Genomic DNA, 21,478 nt, shown 5'->3' on the forward strand with positions numbered 1-21,478 from the left:
GTAAAACGTCAATAACAAGGGCTCGCAGAGATGGCTGAAAAACAAAAGAAACAGTTCCAGAGAGAGAGAGAGAGAGAGAGAGAGAAACGTCAGAATTTTTGAAGGAATTTTCGAACGGCCAAAAACGAAACGTGAGAAGAGTCAACAGAAGGAAGATTGACTCTTTCGCTCCCACTTGATTCACTTTTGCCCCGTTTTTCCATCGCTATCTGTTTTCGCTCTGCATCGCCTTTAAGGGCTTCCCTTTTTTTTCCGGACAGCTTTTGTAGATATCACACTTAATATGTACAAAGAAAAAAGGCGATAGATACAAAAGGGCGAGAGTTGAAAAGCAAAACTATACAAAGCAAACGTTAAGGATATTCGGGAATTTTTTTTTTTTTTAAACGAAAATAGGGAAGCCACCCGGAGCGGATTACTTGCTGGCCCACTCTTCGAAAATAGTGTTAACGTATGAAAAATAGAGGAAATAGAATTTTTTTGTTTTGTTTTTGTTTTAATTCTTTTTTTTTTATACTTATTTTGTATTATGTCATTCTCTTGGTCGACTTTTTATTTTCTTTCAACGTCTTTCCTTTTTTTTTTTTGCTTTTTCACGTCGTCGGGCGTTGTCCACACGGATAGGACGGTTTTCGTTGTGTTTCTTATATCCTCCATGTGCTAGTGTCGGCCTTTTCTCGTGCCGTGGCGTTAAATCCGCACGTCTACAATTGAATAGATACACGCACACACAATTCTCGAATGTCGCTTAGAAATGACGTCCTACGGCTGATGCTGTTCGATCTCGAATTTCCGCCGGCCTTGTTTATTTGGCTTGGGCCTTTGGTTTAGACTTTCTCGAAAATATGGATGCATCCGACTGGAGAATGAAACTGTCGGATTGAACATGAAATTGCAAGTCAGAAGGGGACTCGGCGACCGGTGGACTATGTCGATGGTGGCGTCCCGTTCAAAATTCCTTGACACCTGCCACCATTGGGAATTTCACGCTGCGGTGGAATTTGATGGATCCATCCTCTTTTTTCTTTTTCTTCTTCTCGTTTCTTTTCACGATTATTGGTTCGATGTCTTCGTACTGGTCCGATCAAAGATTTTCTGCTGAATATTTTCTTTTTTAGACAGTTTTTATACGTAAAGTTGGTCTTTCATTTCGCTGGTGTATGCACAATTTTTCCCATCCTCCGCTTGCTTCGAGTTGTATATTCCGGCCTCATCCATTCCTGATAACCATTTTCTGATTTATTTTGATTTTTTTCCCTGCCCCTTCTTATATATATATATATACACACACATATTATATATTTTTCTTTTGTTGGCCAGCTTTTGTTGTCGGTTTTTTGACGTGTTTGAGTTTTGCCGCCCAATACCCGCCAGCGCTACACCAGGGCCCTGCTTTCATATTGACTATCCAATCAGCATTCCGCCAGCCAGATGATGGATAAGAGCGTACCACCGTGCCAAAAACATTGGAACGCGGGACTCGGTGTGTTTTCATTCGTTTCTATTTGGATCGGTGTGCTATATGCTATTCTTTTTTGCTTTTTCCTACATGGACGTCACACGATTCCGCCCTCCTCGAACTCTTTTTCGTTTTCCTCTGGCAAGAATATTGCTCCCTTTTATCAAAAACGCCGAGAGTCTGCAAAAAAAAGAAGTTTGATTCCTTTTTTTTTTCTAGAGGCAGCCGTTGCCCCAACATCCGCACCAGGGTAACTCGTTGCTCTTGCGACTACTCCGACTACTCCTGCTACTACTCTCGGCCGAATCGCGCCGGACGACGAGCGTCCTGACGCCTTCTTCCGGATTGGCCGCCGACGTGTTTTCGATGACCGTTTCGACGCGGACGACCGGCTTGCGCCTTTCCTTATTGACCCGAAAGGTGTCGACCAACGAGAAGCTCCTGGCCGTCTTCTTGGCCGTGGCCAGCCGGAGGCCGTTCTTGCCCTTGCCGCCCTGGCCGCCTTCCGCGGATCCGGCCGCCGAGTTGCCCCCGTCATTTCCGCTTTCAGGAGGCGGCTCCTCGCCAGAGACACTCTTCCGTAGGATCCCATTAGACGCAGTCGACGTCGATGTTTTCGTATTACTCGGACGGCCAGTTCCGGTTCCGGAGCTGACCCGACTTCCGGACGATGCGGCGGCCGTCTCGTCAAAGTTGACCGAGACGCGCGACTTTGGCGGAGATTCGCGATGCAATCGACCTTCAGCCGGTGGCACAGTGGCCGCCACAGGCGCTGGAACGCCAACCGGAGAAGATACAGCGGGAGCTTCGTGATGTCGGCATCGATGGATGACCATCGTCTGCGACGTTGAAGTTTGCGGCGGTGCTAGTTGCGGCCTTATTTGCGGCTGCAAACCGGCTGGCGTTGACAGAGCCGGGGCGGCCTGCTGTTGTTGCTGTTCGCACAACAGGCAATTGGGCGTCGGAGGAACTCGGCTGCCTGGGGCCACAGATGCTGATGGCCCTGGTGACGACGCCCGTTCGTCATTCAAAAGAGAAGGGACAGGCACTTCAGCCGACATCCTCAAATCCACTCGTAACTGACTTCTGTACTCGAACGAGCGGCCGATTTTAGGCATGTATTTGCGTCCCATTTCCGCCGAGGCCGATTGTATAGTTCCGTAATGGCTCTCGACGGCCATCGACGACGACGTGCCTGGTTCGGCCGCTGTCGAACTGAAAGCGAAATCCGAGTTCTCCGCATCGTTTTGCGACTCCAGTTTGACGCGTCGATTCATTCCGGTCGGATGCGAAGCGTTGCTGGAACTCGTACCGAACCCTCCGCTAGCCGAATGGTCGCGTTGCGAAGAGTTGGGCGCCGGTGACATCCGTCGGACTTGAATCCGGCATCCACCGACGGTGATGTGTCTAGGCAACTTGGCGTGTCCTTTGAGGCGGAAGCGGACGAGCCGCTCCCCGGTGTCGACGCCGCGAAAGAAGCGGCGCTCAACGTCGCCGACGATGGTACCGAAAGCGGCCAAGAGGAGCGACACGGTGGCGTCGCTAATGTAGTGCGGGACGCCAGTGAGGGAGACGACCCAAGTCTGGGCCGAAACGTCCGTCAGCCGGACTCGATGGCCCCTGAGCCGGAACGAGTGTCGCAGCAGATACTGGAGCGAACGGGCCGAGTCGAGGCTAATGAAGAAGAGCGAGCCGGCCAACATACGGACGCCGCGGACGTGACAGCGAGTCGGATCCAGCTGCTGCTCCAATTGATCGATCACCTCCTGAACAGTGACGGACCGGGCATTGACCGCTGTCAGCTCCTTAGTATCGAAGCTGACCGTGTGCGGATCGACGGCGTGTAGGCGGAGCAGCGAGGCGGAAGCATCGCCGTCCGGCAGAGGATAGACGCTCAGACAATTCGCATCGCCAAGGCCTCGGTTCGTTTCGTCGGCTCGTCGGCGGCTCAACGCACCGCCGAAGGAATGGCCGTGATTGGTCAGCGCCATTGGCGGTTGCAGCGCTCGAGGAACGTCGTAACTGGAAATGGGCGGCGGAGCAGGTAAGACGTGCGACGGATGAACGATGCGGATGGGTGATGTGCTTTTGCGGGTCGATGTCACCACGATACCGTCAATGGTGGTCGTCGTCGTCGTCGAGAAACTGGACGCAGTGACGGCCATGGTCGTGTCGGGTTGACCTTGAACGACGCCACCACGCCCCAAATACCCGCTACTTCCGGCCAATTTCTTATTGTTGTTGATGTTATTATTATTGTTGTTGTTGTTGTTGAGGAAGACGACAGTGCTGGAATGAGTGGCCGTCGGAGAGCCGGAAGCCGACGACGAGGACGACGATGAAAAGGAATTCCGGCGTTGCGGCATCGACGACCATCCAGCAACTCTTCCGGCCTGTTGTGCGAAGGTCGACGATCCGCCGCTATCGCCAACGCCGATATCCGTCGAACACGATTCCACTATGGCTCTTGATGGACGTATTGTCCCTGACGCGACATCCATTGCCAACGGGCTGGCCGCATCTTTTTCGATGATGGCCATCTGCCGATGTCGTTGCTGCTGTTGCTGATTGATCCCAGAAATGGGCCGGCGTTTGATTGTGGCAATTCCGCTCGTTCCAGGACTGGACGAGTAATTGCTACCCGCGTCATCCTCGGCTTCCTCCATCAAGACGTTCGGCGTCGACGGCGTCGTTGGTGAACCTGAACAGGTGGCCACGACCAGTCCGCTCTGATGGAGTTCCTGCTCCTGCTGGAAACTGCGGACAATGTTGACCAGGTGGTCTAAATTGAAATCACCATCCTCGCTGGGCGTGTCCGGTGGAATGCCCCCACCTTCGCCGATGTGAGCCGTAGGCTCATCCTCTGCTTCAACGCCGCTGCTCTCACCTTCCTCGGCCACCTCTTCCACACCTTCTCGGCCGTGCACGGGATGGTGGATGGCCGTCGTGATGATCGTGGTGGCAGCCGCGGATGGAACGGGCGGCGGAGGAGTGTTCGGAGGCATCAAACTTGTGCTCGCCTCCACTGTGAAATGATTCGCACACTCGGACGGATGATCGACAGGATGAAGGAAATCACGCAAGTCTACGCGCACTGGATGAGAACAAGCCGCGTATCCGTCTTCGTCTTCCATCCCACTCGTGCTGTACCGGCTCTTCACGGCCGAAAGGCTCTCGTAACACACCCGACTGGTGGCGTCCACTGGCGACGAAACGGCCGCTGGCTGAGACGGTACGTGCGGATGAAAGTGTTGAGTAGCCACGTAAACTTTAGCACCGGCTGAACTGCACCGCCGCGGCATTCTTCCGTAGGCTTTCTGATAATTCTCGATGTTGTCCTTGACTGGATTGCCGCACTCAACGTAAACAGCTCCTCCACCCAGGCCGACTCGATGACGGTCGCAATTAGCCGTAGCCAGCGCGGCTTCATTGCAATAACAAGTGGCATCGAGGTCGGAGTTGGAAGCTGTCGGTGCTGATGTCGAATGTCTGAAGTCACCTGTCATGGCCGATTGTGATTTGCTTCGACTTATGGCCATCGGTACTCCTTCGCCCGGCTCCTTCTCATCGGCATCTCTGTCCTCGTCGTCGCTACCTTCCGAATTGCTATGACGACCATTGATACTTGGACTAGCTCGATCATCATCATCACCGTCGTCATCATCCTCCCTCTCTGTTCCAGCTCCGCCCTCGCCGTCCGATGGATGCTGACTGTGATGATGATGCTCCGATCCGGTGCCGGCCAGATCGAGGTGCTTGATGAGCTTCTCCAGCCGCTCGTACTCGTCGCGCAGGGCCCACATTTCCCGCCGTAGGTGGTCGTTCTCCCTGCGGAGCTTCTTAATGTCCGTCTGGCCGCGTTCCACCTCGGCGTTGATCTCGATCGTACGTAGGCGCAGCTCTTCGTTCTCGTAGAGCATGCCCCGCGAGGACCGCTTGTCCAGCTTCCGGTTGGGTTTGATGCGCACATCCTTCTTTCGGGCGCGCAACATGGCGATTACAGTAAGCCACGAGGTTACTGATTAATGAATTTTTTTTTTTTTTTTTTTTTGGCACAAAAAGGCACGGAAGAAAAAAAAAAAACAATAAAAACGAGCAACGTCTCAAACACCTCGTCCGGTGCGGCTGAATGATGGAAGTTTGAGATGATTTCTTTTGATTTTACATTGTCACTGTCGGATGCATCACTGTTCCCTATTGGGGCTCGTATGATGTTTGAGGAAACATGCCACTGCAATTTGAAGATATTATTCCAGTTACGGTGAAGCGTTTTTGTGTGTGGACTTGTTTTGTCGTAGATCTTCGCCCACTTGATGGATCTTGATGTATTACAACAACAGCAAAAAATAGGCGGCGATTCGGATGCCTTTGAAAGAAGAGGTCAGTGTGGCTCTTTCTCTCTCTCTCACCAGGGCGTTACTTAGGCAAAAAGGAGTAAAGGAGGCTTTTTTTGAGTATCGTTTTCACGTTCCAGGAAAGACTGAAAGAAAACCAGAAGGGTTTTATGTTCTTCTTTGGGCTTCTCTTTTGGCTCCTTGTTCGCATCCTTTCGTCTCGGCGAAGAAAATGTTTTCACATATGCAAACGGCGTCTACTCGACATATTGCCTCGTCGGCAAATACAGCCGACGTCTTCAGAGATTTCACCTCGTTGATTATTCCTGTGAAGGCAGTCGCCTACTCATCCGAAAAAAGAACGGCGTGCGACCGCTACCTTCAAAACGAGCGCACCGGAATGAAATCACACATATGTGCGCGGGTTAAGAAGAACAAGAAAGTCAAAGAATATCGGTCATAGCCATGGGACTTAATATATGAAACACAAGAGAGTTTTTGGCCCAGCAAAAAAAAAAATTGTGTGTAGGATTGGCGCAGAGATGCGACGAAATATCCAACTGCCACCGCCCTCCGTCAAAGATTCAAACACTTAAGCACGTTCTAAAGCTTCACGCACATGGAATGCTATTCAATCACTTTCGTGATCGTCCATTGCGAAGCACAACTTGGTTCGATTTTTTTCTATTTATATGTATATATGTTTTATTTTGTTATCTCGGCCCAAGTTATTGTTCAGTAAAGGTGAATGGTAATTATTTCCCTGTTCGTTTTTGGAGTGGGAAGGAGACGAGTTGCAACCCTCTGGGTTCGTCTTATTATTGCTATTTTTACTTCGATGACGGTTTTTGAAAAATAGCTGAGATTGGCGTAGGATGGTGAGTGGTTGACACAGTCAACAGACAGACACAAACACTGGCAGCAACAACGCAAGCGGAAAGAGAAGAATAACACTGGCCCTTCTTCTTTCGGATGGCGTTCGGCTTTTGATGTGGAAACTTGCGCAACCCGGTGTGTGTGGGCTGGACTTTTAAAGCTCAAAGCTTTTAGAAAACAGTGTCGAAAGAAGACCGGAATTTGAACGAGAAGAATAAACGCAGTTTTTCCCTTTTTTTTTTTCTTATTCTGTTATAAATAGACTCACGTCAAATCGATTCGCACATTGGGGAGAGAAACACACGCACGCCGCACGTTTTTTGTATACATACACACGCACTGGTAGACACAGAAAGCGTTCTGAATTCTCTATGAACTCGAACTCGTGTGTTTGTGCGGCACACGCTCGTCGAGATGTCGAACGAATTTCGAAAGTACCGCCCTAACTATCGGTTCCACGCGATTACAGACGACAGTTGAAAAATTCTTTTTTTTTCGTGGTCGAATTTGAACCCGTTATTATCTAGCACTCGATGCCATGTTTGTCCACACTTCACTGACACAATCCAAATTTTGTTTCTTCAATCCTCAGCTTTTTTTGTGTGTGTGTATTCTTCGATGATTTTTACGGCAGGCCGGTTTCAAACATTGGCAATGTTTTCGTGAAGAACAACTTCCAGCGACCTACACCCACCTACACAAAACACATTGGTTCGTTTTGTCGATGCCAGTTGTTGGTGTTTGCCCTTTCGTGAATTTTTGGCACGTCGTCTGCCTTCCCCCCCTTTCTCTTGTTTTGTTTTTTTCTTGTCCTTTTTTTTTTTTTTTGTAAGGACTACGATTTTAGTTGAGGGGATAGAGTCGCCAGACGCGTCCGCCGTCCGACGAGTCGTCAGTGAAACTGATGCTCATTGCTGGGTGCGTGCCGAACCACATCCCGGGGTGTGAGCCAACCGAGCCAACAGAGATGGACGACGGCAAGAAGTTGGGTGTGTTCAGATGGGAGGCACGGGGGGTGGTGGATCGTCAAGAAAGAGAGAGAGACATACATATCTAGGCACACACGCACATAGACACACACATTCTGTTGGCCAGATCCAACGCCGACGGTAGGGGCACCTTTGGGGCGCATCACGCTCCAACGTCTATAGAGGCTTATAACAGCCTCACCTTGAGCGTACATCCGTCAGATGGCGAGTTCGGGCAACCGCTGAGACTTGCGCACCTCTGCAATCGAAAGCTCTACATTGTTTGTTGTTCAATCAAATGCGTTTTGCCTGGCTACGGATTTTGGCCATATTGTCATTACATAACGCGCTTCCCTTCGCTTAAAAAGAAATTCAATTTCAATTTCAATTTATGTTCAATATGAGACAGACTGGATACATGACCGTGTAATCACGTTAGCGTACTAATAAAGACAGATATATAAGAGTTAAAAGACGTCAATATCGTTTCAAGAATGATGTGAGGACTTTTCATGAAATCTACGTTGTTCGTGTCTCCAGGCGAGCGGCGGGGGTAACATTCAGTCAATATTTAGAGCTATCCTGTTAAACGTATATGTCTACCTCGTCCATCTGCGACTCCATTAAGATAATTGGTCTCCGATGTGGCCTGGTTCTCGTTCTCTTGATTCTTCGTCTCTTGTCGGCCCAATACGTTTTGCAGACGTACTCTATCGCTCTGGGGGGAATTCGCTAATGAATCGAATGAGCGACGAGCGAGAACAGAGATGTAACCGCACCCCCAACTATTTCTCTGCATGTCGTATAAACGGCGTATCATCGACCCTTATTCGTTCGGTAACCGCTGCAGCCATTCAATCTAACTGATTGGGGCATCGCAATCTCTTAAAACTTAAACTCTCAGACTGGAACATTATTCAATATGTCATCGCTGATGTGCAAGTGCATGGAACTGACTGAAAAAAATTTAGCGGAATTAAGTTATCCCAATTATTTTTCTGCGAAAACTCGTTAGAAAAAATGAAGCCCTCGTTAAAGTAGAGCTATAGTTAGGTTAGTTTTTTTTTCTTTCAAATCAACAGCCGAACGTAAGGAGTAACGTTTTCGTAGGTGCGGTAACGTTAACAGGGGTATGGATCGGAATAGGATTCTAGGAAGGGGCGCTAGATTAAGAACCTCGACCGAAAGAGTCAATGCGTGTTATGTTTTTCACTTTGGTCCTTGCTCCAGTCGCACGTTTGTCGCCATGATAATAAACAGACCCAACCCAAACCCGACAAAAGGGTGTCCCACCGTATCGTATGCAATACGAAAGAGAGAATTCGCAGATGGTTCCGGTTCCGGATCACTCGTCTTTTTATTTTTCTCTCTCACTCTGATTCACTCAAGACAATGCAACTGGCCTGCCGCACCGATTCATTTATCCAACCCAAAACAAAGAAGAAAACAATAACCATCTAACAAAAACAAACACGACCGCTGTACATGCACACGTATATACATACAGCATAGCTACCTTACATATATATACATACAACAATCACCACTCCAAAATAGAAAAAAAAAAATTTAGAATTTTGTTTTTTTAAGGAATCTGGTTTGGATTCGAACGGTATGTAGGGCCAACGCCCTTTATCACGGCAATGGTCTTTTTTTATTTATCGCTCTTCGTTTTCTTATTGTCTTTGCTTCCTTAGTCGTTGCGAATTTTGTTTCTTTGTTATTGCTGCACCTACATGTACCACCTAGCTCTATTTCTCTTGTAGCCCCTTCTCGACGGTCTTCGAAAGACACGAAAGGCAGCACTGAAGTGGGGCACGCAGAGAGAGAGAGAGAACTGAGGGAGTTGGCACGGAGGGATTCAACTGACGCGCGCGCGATTCAAATCAGTCAAAACCGTTGGAGAAGTTACAAAAGAAAAGAAAAAAAGTTTGACATCATCAAGTAATCGATTTTTCAAAGCCATCGTCTTGTGAGTTGTCAAATTCGATAATATTTGCTACGATTGATCGATTTCTTCGATCTACCGTACGCCATGCCGGTGGATTGCGACGTGATCGAAGAATGCCGGCGAAACAGGTCGACCAAATCGCGCGCACTCGACACATCGTTCATTCGACTTTCATTCCCCATTGTCTATATCCGTTTCAGAGAAAAAAAAAGGAAATCAGTAAACAGAAACGAAAAGGCAAAACAATAAACAATCGAAAAGGAACCCAAAAACAAAACAGGAATTCGATCCTTTTTTTTTATTCAATAAATTGATGATTTCACTCGATGGTTCCATCGATATTCCTAATCAACTCATCATCTCCAAATTGAAGCGATGGGTTGGCAACGATACGCAAACTATGTCCGCTTGGGAGGATCAAACTCGAAAGGATGAGCTCCTAGTAGGACTGTTCATTCACCCCCATTGCTGACTGAAACGGTTTATTGCCATATTCTTTTGTTTGTTTTCTCGTGTTATTGTTTCCCATACTTTCTTGTGTTGGCCATCGTCAAGAAGTGTTTGTTGTTTTCTTACTATGTTGGAGGAGGGTATGTGTGCTACATTATCCTCGGCCTTGTATACATTTAGAAGGGGGAGGGAGCAAAAGGGAGGGCAAAAGGAGGTAAGGTGGCCAAGATCTTCGTCCCGTTCGACTATTATTATTTATCCGTGGTAGTTATGGATGTAATGAACATGCGCAGTTTTTTTTTATGGCCAGAAGAACCAAAAGTCTGGACTACGGAAGCTTCTGATGGCACTTTCCACTTTGAATGACGGAAGACGTAAGAGCCGCTCGTATTGTCAATCATTAAACGAGAGCAAGTCGAAGGGAAAGCGCAGGCGGGGATGAATTGCGAGTACACAGTATAACGGTTGGTCCGGCATTTGTCGTTCTCCTTCCACTCGCCAGGTTCCACGAGAACTTGGCGGCCATACCGATCCAGTCATGGGGATAATAAAAAGGGGGAAGGGAACTCTTGCACGTAACAAAGTAAAAACGGGAAGAAAGTGACGGCATTAGTGATGTAAAAGAAGCTCAACCATCCGAATGCGGTAATAAAATGGATACTTTAGATACCCTACAATAGATCGCAATTTCATAATGATTTTTTAAATAAAACTTGGCTTTGGTCGGTCTATTTTTGCTTTGTGGTCATCGAGGAGTTCATTCAATGAGACCATCTCTGCAATCGAAGAGATTTTCGATCGATTTATTCGTGCATCTTAATTAATGAGAATAAGTTAAAGGTTGTCCACGTCACAAAACGCTTTTGGCATAATCGAAATCACAAAACCAAAAAATGCAAACCTTTTTTTTTTCATTTATTCCGATCGTATTGTTGTTGTTTTTCTCTCTCTTGAATGTCGATCGTATCTCATTTATTTCAGTGATAGGATTACGTCGCCACAATTACTAAGGCCCATCGATTTGCACAGCTAGTCATCGGATTACACACACAATATTGATCGCTCATTTTTTTTGGTTTTTTTAATGCACATCCGTGGACTCTCTTGAAACACATTCCTTCTTTTTTCTCTGATATCTTTTTTTTTTCTTCTCGGGCTTTTGATTTTTGATTCTTTTCGTTTTATTATTATTTTTTTTTACTTATGCTGTGCTTCCTTTTTTTGTTGCTGTTGTTGCTCTTGGCTTCTGTCTTCCCTCCCACTCGTCCCAAGTCTCTCTATCGTGATTTTGCCGTGCAAGGCGGTATGGGCGGTCACGAGATACTGATGTGTTCGGGTGATTTTGTTGAATATTCAGTAAGAAAGCGAACGCATAGTGTAGACAGCACAGAATTCAATCTATCTATCCATCTCTCTTCTTATTTTTTTGTTTTTGTTTTTGTTTTTTTTTTGCAGGGAAAGGGCTTGCTTTTCTATTGGCTTTCCAACATCCGATATTCTGTTTCCCTTTTTGTTTTGAACGTCGGGGAAAAAAAAAAACTCCGTGTCTGGTGCCTACATACCGGCAGATGATGCCACAGCCTATACCATATCTCCAGTAGTAGCTTAAAAAAAATAATAATAATAAATAAAAAAAAAAGCCAGCCAACTTGCGACTCCCACGTATCATTATGCTCCAATGCTTCCTATGCGCGCTACGATGATACCTATACAGCATTGCCGTATAATTCGGTTATTCCTCTCCAGGAAACATGTGATCGCAACAAAGAGTTCCTTCTGCTCATTCTGATGTTGATAAATAGTAACAGTATGTATTTTCACAGCGCATCGGTCATGCGAGCTTTCTATTTTTTTTTACCCCGTTGTATGAATTGCATTTTTACGCAGATGTATAAATACATTGGTGCACATTTACGACCCGTCTATATGCCCGCTGATACGTGTGTGTCTGCCTGTCTACGTGTGTGTGAAAAGAAACGATACCGTTGAGCTGGATAATCTAGGCGTGAAAGATGAAAAAAAAAGGTCCCTCCTTTCTATTTTTTAAAGGAGGGGGGATACCCGCTGGTAGAAAACGTCCCGTTGCTCCCGTTAACCCTTTTCGTGTTGTTTTGTTTCATTGTTATTCGGTTGTGCATCGCGTTTGAAACAGGAACAACAAAACGTGCTATTGAAACGCGGATCCGTCATTGATTATTTAAAAGGTGACTAAGTCAACGTAGGGTATTTATCTTCCGAAATTCGAACGTGCTAATGCGCTTGATTGCTCGACCGTTAAGCTTTGCATCACCGTTGGACGCAGACGGAGAATTACATATTCAGAATCAGGATAATTTTTTTTTTACCGACAATTTAAAGACTAGACTTGGCACAGAGGGGCTATGCTGTCGGTTAAGCAGCTGCGTGATTCAAAAGGACGTCAGATATAAAAATAAATGTTTCGAAATAAGAACGAACGAACCATGACGGCCAATGAAACGACTAGAAAAAGGTGCCCTATGCACCGCCTGCCTTTCGGTAGGTGAAACGTCTAGTCAATTTCCTGATTAATTATTTAGCCAGTTTAAATTTTGGTTATTTCACTGACTGTTGAAAAAATCCAACTAAAATATATTTGGCTTAATTTGTTTGTTTGTTTGTTTTTTTTTTCTAAAATTGTTTTTTTTTTGGCTCATCGCAAGTCTCTTCGGATAGTTTTCAATTTTATAAGAAACTTCCCCCAAGCAAAAAATGGAACTGTTTTAGTTTTCTTGGGTTTCTCGTCGGTCATTCACCCCGAGTGGGATTCCAGGATTTCAAAGCTGTTGCGTTAGACGAAAAACAAATGCCGTCCACTAAAAGCAAAAAAAGGTGATGGACGAAGAAGAAGCCGACCACCAACCCAATGCCGAAAGAAGTTGGTCCGAGTGATAACCACTACATCTAAGCAACTACACGTGAGGTCTTTGAACAACATTGTTTTTGGACGCAATGAAAAAGTCAATAGCACCCAGTGCGCGCTCCCCGGTGTTGAATAAATAAACAGAAATTGAAATACAATGTATTTTGCGTTGTTGGAGCTTTCTCTTTTTCATCCCGAAATAAACTTTTCTCATTCTGTTTGACAACGTTTTCCGCACTCGTTCTCTTGCGTAAATCGTCCTTGTATATTATGGTTCGACACGAATCTCTCTCGGCTCGACGTTGTGTCATACACTCTAGCACGGCGTGGCTACGGGAAAACGTAATGGCCTCGGCGAAGAAAAGGACCTCGCGATCGGATGAAAGAACCGACAAAGATAGTGACGATAGCGGCCTCACATGAAATTGGCTCGGCTACAGCAATAAGCAATCGGCTGTTTGTCTGCTTCTTCGCAAGCCAACAAGAAAAAGAGCTAGAGAAAAGAAGCAGTGGTTTTCGATAGGACCACAGCAAAGCGCTACGTCACTTTGCCAAGGCGACGAGTGAATAGGAGAATAGAACCGATACCCTCCCGTCTCTTCATTGGAACGGCTAATGACGGACGCCATAGATAATACACGGGCATCTCTATGTCGCCAAGGGTTCGAGTCTATATCCAACGCCCTATAGTGTCTTATATAAAAGACCCGCATCTCATTAGACTTTGCGCTCTTGTGTAGTTGTTCCAAAAAAAAAAAAGCTGGCGGCCGGGCCAGTAAGATGTCGAGACCTCTTTTGCCAAAGCTATTGGAGCTGTTGGGGTGGTCTTGAAGAGACAATACTGCGAGTACAGAATGGAACATATATATATATCTTTTTCTTTTCGACCCAATCTCAACTTATTTTTCCTTCTCTGAGCTCTTTAAATTTTACGTGATTCCGATCTTGTTTAAGCCTTTAGCTAGCACTTCTTCTGCGGTGTTCCTCCGCCGGCTATATTATAATTACTAGATTCTCCCCTTCCCCACTAGTGGCAGCAACGTACTCATCAATTGTATCAATTGGCGCGAGACAAGTTCAACGTCGAGGAATGGCGACAATAACAAGCGAGGCGTGCTCAATCGACATTTGAATCATTTCGAAAAAAAAAAATGTCTTGGCTTTTGTACATCTGCTCACGCATGAACATTGGAGCAAGTTTGGCCTTCCGTTGGCAGCCTCGGTACCTTCGCCGCCATATTTTATTGGACAACAATACAGAAAAATTTTTTGAATTTTAATTTTGACATTTGGTTAATGAACGAATAGCCTTGGCCACAAGTTGGACAGCAGATGCATGCCATCCAACAGTCTTACACCTTGCACCGTGTGATCCAGGAAGATCGATGGCCGCATAGGTTGTGGTATATCAATAAAACTAAAATCTTTTACTTGTTCGAGTTATATGACGCTGAATATCGAAATGCATATATACGGTATGTTGTATAATGTATATTACATATACTGTCAACAGAAGATAGGAGGAAAAGACGAAGCGCAACTTTCAACGTGAGACAGTCGGCCTGTCGGGGATATGTCAAACTTGGGATAGCATTGCTGGCTATGGCGTATAGCAAACTAGAAGGTAGACAATGTACTTTTAATGAGAAAAAAAAAAGGAGAACTAGAAGAAGTAAGTTTTGTGTGGCATTCATTAACAACGTTAGCTTACATGGCGGTACGAAGATTGGGGACAGTACAAAGTCATAACTATATCAAGAACAAATAGACAGCTGGTCACCTCTTGTCAATAATCAAGCAGCGTGAAAGTACACAGATAAAAAAAGTTTAACAAAAGGAAAAGTTTGAAGAGCCTAAACTATTGCGAGCTGAAAAAGAGCCCCTGGTGACCAGCAAGTCAACGTCGTTATTGTGTCATTCAAGGCTTTCGAACGCAATCTGATAATTCAAAGAGCCAGGGGATAACATCCCCCTTGTCCCCAATTGGATCTAAAGCTTAAACTCTAATTGAATCGCTCGATGGGCCGAACGAATGGGCCCCATCATTTGACAACACGATGGCAGAATGTCCCACCGGTTACCTCGGACGACAAACGACTGATGATGACGACTGTGTTCTTTGCAACGCATTTCGCCTCACCTTATGACAAACGTGGATCTCTTTTCTCTTTCTCACTATCTTTCTTCGACCCTCTCAAAGTTGTAGAGGACACAAAAAGGGCACCAAAAGAAAAGGAGAAGAAAGGGCGGAAGGAACGTCCGGAACAAAGAGGCCGGATAAAAGGGCGACTCGACGGATAAAAGTGTGAGGTGGATGTGAAAGAGAGAGCCGACAAACGACGTCTCCAACGAAAAAAAAACAAAACAAAAAAAAAAACTAAACAAAAAAACAGACACACACAAAAAAAGAGAATAAAAGCACAGGAGGGGTTCAGTGGAAGGCAAAAAAAAAATCTAGAAAGGATATAACCTCATCACCGCAGCAACACAGCTCGACCAGCTCAGCCAGCTCGGCAACATCAGACAATACGATACAAATGGAAGATTGATTTGGGCATCGAGAGGAGGAGCCCCATGACAACAGAGGGGGGAGGGTGGAGGCAAGCATACTCTCTCTTTCTCCCCATCTCTCTCTATGAGGCAGACGAACAACAAACAGAAACAGAAGAGAAGAGGAAGAAGACAACAACCAAAAACCAAATACATACACATACACACAGAGAGGGACGAAAGAGAAAAAAAAAAAAAAAAAAAAAAAACAAGCAAAAAAACTCAAGTTGGTGAGGCTGCCGCCGCTTCCAAAACATCCAGTGCGCCCTCCCAACAAAATGCCTGACTCTCCGTATATAGGCGCATAGGCGGATGATGGACGCGGGCCAACAAATGGGAGACACGGGCGAGGGAATCGTGCCAGCCCTTGCCAAAAAGTAGAGAGTTTTTAGTCCGGCATCACCAGCGACCCCGAAGTAAAGACGTGGGCAAGACGAAGAAGAAGAACAAAAACAAAAACCAAAACTTCTGGTTACTCTGTAGTATATTCTGTAATTCAGCACCATCCTGAATATTACAAAGATATATACCAGGACTCTTTTCTCTTACATTTTTCCTTTCGACCTTCAACGAACGGAGATTCCTTACTTAACATTCGATTTTCTGAATCATACAAGCAGCGAATGGATGGGGGGTTATGGCGAGTAGCTGTCTTCTCATATCTTGGGCGACTATTTTGACAGACTGCTTCTTCATTTCCGACCGGTTTTGGAAAAACTGTTCTCATCGAACGTCAGTAGACAAATTGGCTCTTCGTTTTGATCCTTTATGTTGTTTCAATTGGTTAAACACTGTATCGCCCAAGATCGCATGAAACGAACCATCAAGTACGATGCTCCTATAATTTCAGCGAAAACTGAAGCTCTGAACCTTAAACTGAATGTAGCTTTTCCTTCCGGTTTGAAATGGTACGTCTTGTGTTTCAACGGATGAGACTCCATCGCAGCTTGACGTCTTCGGGCCGCATTAACCGATGTAATGGCCCGGCCTTAAGCCACTTGATTTATGGACATCGGAGATCATTTATTTACCCATTTTTGACATACTGATATTGAGGCAATATCTTTCCACATATTTATTGAAAGGTATTGTGAGTTACCCTTCCATGTAAGGTGAACTCATACCATCTCCCTTCCTTTGTGGGGTTTTCGTCATAAGCAAAATGTCAATCGAAGTTTCTTCGTGTCGGAGGAAACGATTCAGGAAGACGAAAAGTTATTGAATCCTATATTCCTTCAGCCGTTCTACCGTTGTTCTTTCGCCCTCCTTTTCCCCTTCCGGAAGACCATTGCCTTCGCAATTGCTTGCTGCATTATACTGTGTACGTCTTGAAGCGGGGGCGGAACTAGTGTTAAATAAAACAAACCGCAAAAGTCCAAAGTGCAACATTCGATTGGCCGGCTGGTTTAGCTAAAGCAATGTCGTCAAAAAGCCAGGCCAGGACCAAGACAAAGGTCGGCAATGTGGGCCACTATGTATACAGGGATAGAGAGGACTGGGAAGTTGCCATAACGACCTGGATGGGCTCATTTAGATGGTGCAATAGCCATATTTCTTCTCAATCAAAATGGTCGGATTCACCCTCCTTCTTTCGTTGCCCTGTCCTTTGCTTCGTCGGTCGTCATCGGCCATCGAAGCGAACAAACCACATCGTCTCACAGCCGTTAGAAAAGGCAAAGACAAGCCGCAAAATCACGGCCCTAGAAGTGGCGAATAGTCGACCAAAACGCCAAGCATGCCAAACAACTTTTACGAGCCCGTTTCAACTGATTAACTTGTATTTTCTCATGTCAATTGCAAAAGCCTATTCGATTTATTTCCCGTGCTTTCGTGCCACCTATTCTTTAGTCATTGCGAAAATAGTGTTCTGCCTCCTTTTTTTTCTATTTTATTTCATATATCATGAGTGGGAAAAAATACATTAAGCAACAATCGATACGAATCGTGTCACATCGCGTATTCTTGCCTATTTTTATTCTTTCTTTTTAGTCACTTCTTTCCCTGGCTCTTTCGAAAATATACACCATAGAGCGTTGTGCTGGCCTCCCGTTTGCCACGACTACATGCATTTCGTATTGGTGAAGAAAGAGGGGTCCGGCATCTACCGGGGAAAAAAAGGGGAAAAAAATCGATGAATCAATGTAGACTGCCTATATATAGTATGTACTCGGTATAACATTCTAAAAACCGCTATTCGTCCACAGATGGATATAGCCAACTGTTTGAGACCCTAGTTAAGTGGCCAGTCGTGCTGCGGTGATCGTCATTCAAACATGCCGTCCGCGCATTTTAAATGACACGTAGAAAGCTTCTTAATTTATTTGCCTTTGAAAAGATCCTTAATGGATCCAACGGCTATTCACCGCCAGCATTTTATGCGACGTGTATGTGCGTTTTAGGATCTTTTACCTGGAAATAAAGACTTTCATTTCAAATGCAGTTGTCGTTCGGAAAGTATTAAGCAACGCCAAATCCCTTTTCTTTCGTCTTGATTATCGATTATATTTCTATTTGAAATTCTTTGGAATTTCACGAGAAGTCAGAGACCCAAAGGCATCGATAATCGGTAAGTTTCGTTGTTGAAGAAAAGCCAAAACAAAATCAAACTGAAGGCGCACGAAAAGGGGATAATTCCGTGTTGGCCAGACATTTTTTGGCTTGCCGCGCAGGGTTACTCTTATGGTACTACTCATCCTGTTGATAAGATAACTCGATGACACTCGGCGACAGGAGACACGTTGAGGGTTTTTCGAGCTTAAACACACACGGCACGCGTGACCTAGCCTGGTAAGATGGGCTTAACATTGGGGCTCTTGCTCACTTCTTTTTACTTGGTTGAACTGGGCAAGGAGGAAGAATGACTTCGGAGTGCTCCCCCCCCTTTTTTTTTTGTATGATATTGGCATATTCTTGTCTTTTTGTTGTTTTTTTCTTTTACTGATTGAAAAATAAGAGATTACATGTTTTGGGGACAGGAAGAAGAAGGGAAAAGAAGAAGAGTAACAACAGAAAGGAAAAAAAAAAAGAGAAACCTTGCGAGAAAAAGAGAGAGAGAAAAAAGAAGTCTGCTATGGAAGCAGAAAGATAAGACCGTGACGATTCCGGCCGGATGGAGTGATTTGAAATTCCGCCGGATGAACCGACTCACTGTCGTGCATGGCCACTCGCCGCCGCGCTTCGGCCAATCTTCGTGCAGATCCATCTTTATATAACTGTTAAGTCTGTAGGAGACGTTCGAGTCGTGTTTTTGCAACGTGCGGATAGATAATGCAAAGCAAAATAAAAACAAAACAAAAAAAAAGTTAGACAATACCAATGGCAAAGGAAATGAGGGCGTACCTAATAGGCCTACCACCCGGAACAGTAAACAATCAAATCAACAACAGCCCCAGTCTTTTTTCTTCTCTGCATTTTTTCCCTTGGTGGCAATCAGGCATGGGATACAAAACAGATAAGAAGAATCGACAAAATAGACGCAAAGAGTTAGATTCCGGCCAGGGGGTAGGGTGTCCAGAGTTATTTCTGCTTTCGTCTGATTGGTCTCGATCAAATCAGTAGCAACAACACAGGAGCGTCTCCCCAACGTCTCAGTAGAAAGAAGTAGCTTACGGGCTAGCGCCGCTTCGTGTTTGCCGTAATGTCAGAGAGTGTATAATGCGCTTCATTGGTCAATCAGAGCGGCGGTTAGCTATATAGAACATGCCTTTGTATCGATTGAACGGCGAAAGGAAAAAGGCAAAAAGCAAAAAGGGACGCCATGTTCATCTCGGCTGCCAACTCAAACGACAGCGTCCCCAGCACTGCCCCTGTGGCCCTCCAGGCTTTTTGGCGATGACTATTTATAAAACTCTAATTACCATAACGATATTGATGATAATGACCCCTCCTATTCTCTCTCCTCGTCCCCCTCATCTCTAACAACTATGCCCGATCTTTTTTTTTTTTTTTTTTGCTTTCTCCTTTTGTCGCACTCCCGCAACGCTGCAACAATAGTCGTAAAACAAAAGTGACTGGACGGCCGGTCGACGATGTTTGGAGCCCAGCGGCCTATACATAAAGAGACGGACACTGCACGCATACATACACACGCACATACAAATCCCGTACGGGGTACCAACTCCGTCCAGCTGCCAATGCCAAATGGTCTTTTTTGATGGTCATCGTAACAATAATCATAATCATAACTATAATTTCTAAACAATGAACACATTTTTCTATTCTTGATCGAATCGATAGGAATGATTATTCTTTTTTTTTAATAACATTCGGGTTGACCTCTACATAGTACAAACTTTATCTTGTCTGTGTGCGCACATTCGAACTGTTTCGCTAAGCACAAAAGGATCTCGTACTCGGTACATTGTAGACCAAAATGTGCTGCCGAAGCTTGTCACTATTGCATGGTCCACAATTTTAATGGCTCTTTCAGTGTCCGTCAATTTAAAACCGCCTTTCGGCATAAAAAAGAAACAAGAAGCTGCCATTCGTTTTCAATATTGTTGAACAGCGATTTTAAATATATCTGTCCATTTTTTTTTTTTACTTTCATTTTAAACGGCACTGGAGCGTTTCTGTCCGCCGGAACGCTGAATTGGCATTTGCTACGAAATATGCATGGAAAAACAGTTAACAAGACCAGCGGAAAAAAATTGGGACGAAAAAACTTGTTTCATAAATATTTCCAAGCAATTTTCTTTAGGACAGCATGACTGGGATCAGGAATTTTGAAAAATGTTGAGCTCTAGCGCCATCTAGCGATATCCAACAGACTACAGAGACATTCGGAACACCATCCATAGGTGGCTCTAGCGACAAGACGGTTTCGAAATTAACCTAGAATTTCTTCAGTATTATTCACCAGCATAAAAGAGCGATACATTTCGTAGCGATCGATGTAAGGAATGCTGCGTCCAATGACTCAGACGACTTGGATGGACATGCAACTTTCGAGAAAATAAATTGAACTATGCAAAGAAAAAAAAAAAAAAATTGGCCATGTCTTACAGACAGATACATGTGGAAGGATAGAAGAACTGGGAGTCATGCTGAGCTCAACCTTTTTGTAATGACACGGCCAATCCAGCGAATTGGCATGACGAAACAATACATTCATTTCATTCTTTTCCAAGCACGTAAAACGAGCACGCGGAACAAATGGCCCATGTGAATGCCGGACCTTAGTTCTTTCTCTCTTTTCTGCGTAAAAATTACTTATGCTTAAATTATCCTTCCTCCGAATTTACAAAAAGACAAGAAAATAAATGAACGGAAAGCTTTTCCATTATTCTTGTCGACACACCTGCTTTCAGCTCCCCGGTCGATGGCAAGCGTTCGTTGTTCTTTAGCGTGTGGCAATACGTTGTGTACAACGAAACAAGTCTCGTTTTAGAAAACAAGGTCCCTAACAACTTAACATGACTCGATGGCCTCTCTCAGCTAAAACATGCGACGATCGACGAAAGCCAACCGATGTTTTTTTTTCTTCAGACAAGGACTCGGGGGAGGGTAACGAAAGTCAAAAACTCGACTAACGAAACGGGGTCGATGGATGGGTTCTTTGCATGTCAACGCCATGTTTCACGGCGATCGTACAGCAAGCCGAGAAGTAGGTGAACAAACCTATAACACACGTCAGACGAGGCTGGGCAGAAGCACTAACGTATACACTGATATTCAGCGTAACCAATCGCTTTCCGAGAGTCGGTGCCTTTCTGACGGACACGGTATAGGACAACAAGTCACGCATCTGATCCAATTCAGGAACGAATACATAACTGATGAAAACTCCCCCCTTCCAAAGAAGTGCACTGCGAGTGAGTCACTGATCAACTATGTTTTTTTCAAAGACATCCATGAATGGATATAGTTAAGGGATGCCGGTGGAATGGTGTTGATGAATTTGTTCCGAAATAAGCGGCGCCGAAATTGGCAGCGAATCAAAAGCAAAAAGAGTTGCTCTTGGAAGGCGCAATCCGAGATGAACAATCAAACATCGTCAGCGTTCGTCAT

General features: G+C 45.3%; 2 protein-coding genes across 2 annotated transcripts in view; both read right to left on the reverse strand.

Annotated features, from left to right (window-relative positions):
* LOC130691402 (inactive tyrosine-protein kinase transmembrane receptor ROR1-like) overlaps positions 1-21,478 on the reverse strand; it is a 103,555-nt gene that overhangs the window by 67,390 nt on the left and 14,687 nt on the right. The window lies entirely within an intron of this gene.
* Positions 1,281-5,838, reverse strand: LOC130691353 (uncharacterized). Its single transcript, XM_057514293.2, has one exon. It carries the CDS (start codon positions 5,449-5,451, stop codon positions 1,675-1,677), a length of 3,777 nt encoding a protein of 1,258 aa, XP_057370276.1. The 5' UTR covers positions 5,452-5,838; the 3' UTR covers positions 1,281-1,674.

The sequence above is a fragment of the Daphnia carinata genome, chromosome 1 (assembly GCF_022539665.2).
Source record: "Daphnia carinata strain CSIRO-1 chromosome 1, CSIRO_AGI_Dcar_HiC_V3, whole genome shotgun sequence".
Lineage (NCBI taxonomy): Eukaryota > Metazoa > Arthropoda > Branchiopoda > Diplostraca > Daphniidae > Daphnia > Daphnia carinata.

Excerpts from the sequence above, each read along its gene's own strand:
- LOC130691353 (XM_057514293.2), bottom strand. The coding sequence starts at position 5,451 with ATGTTGCGCGCCCGAAAGAAGGATGTGCGCATCAAACCCAACCGGAAG.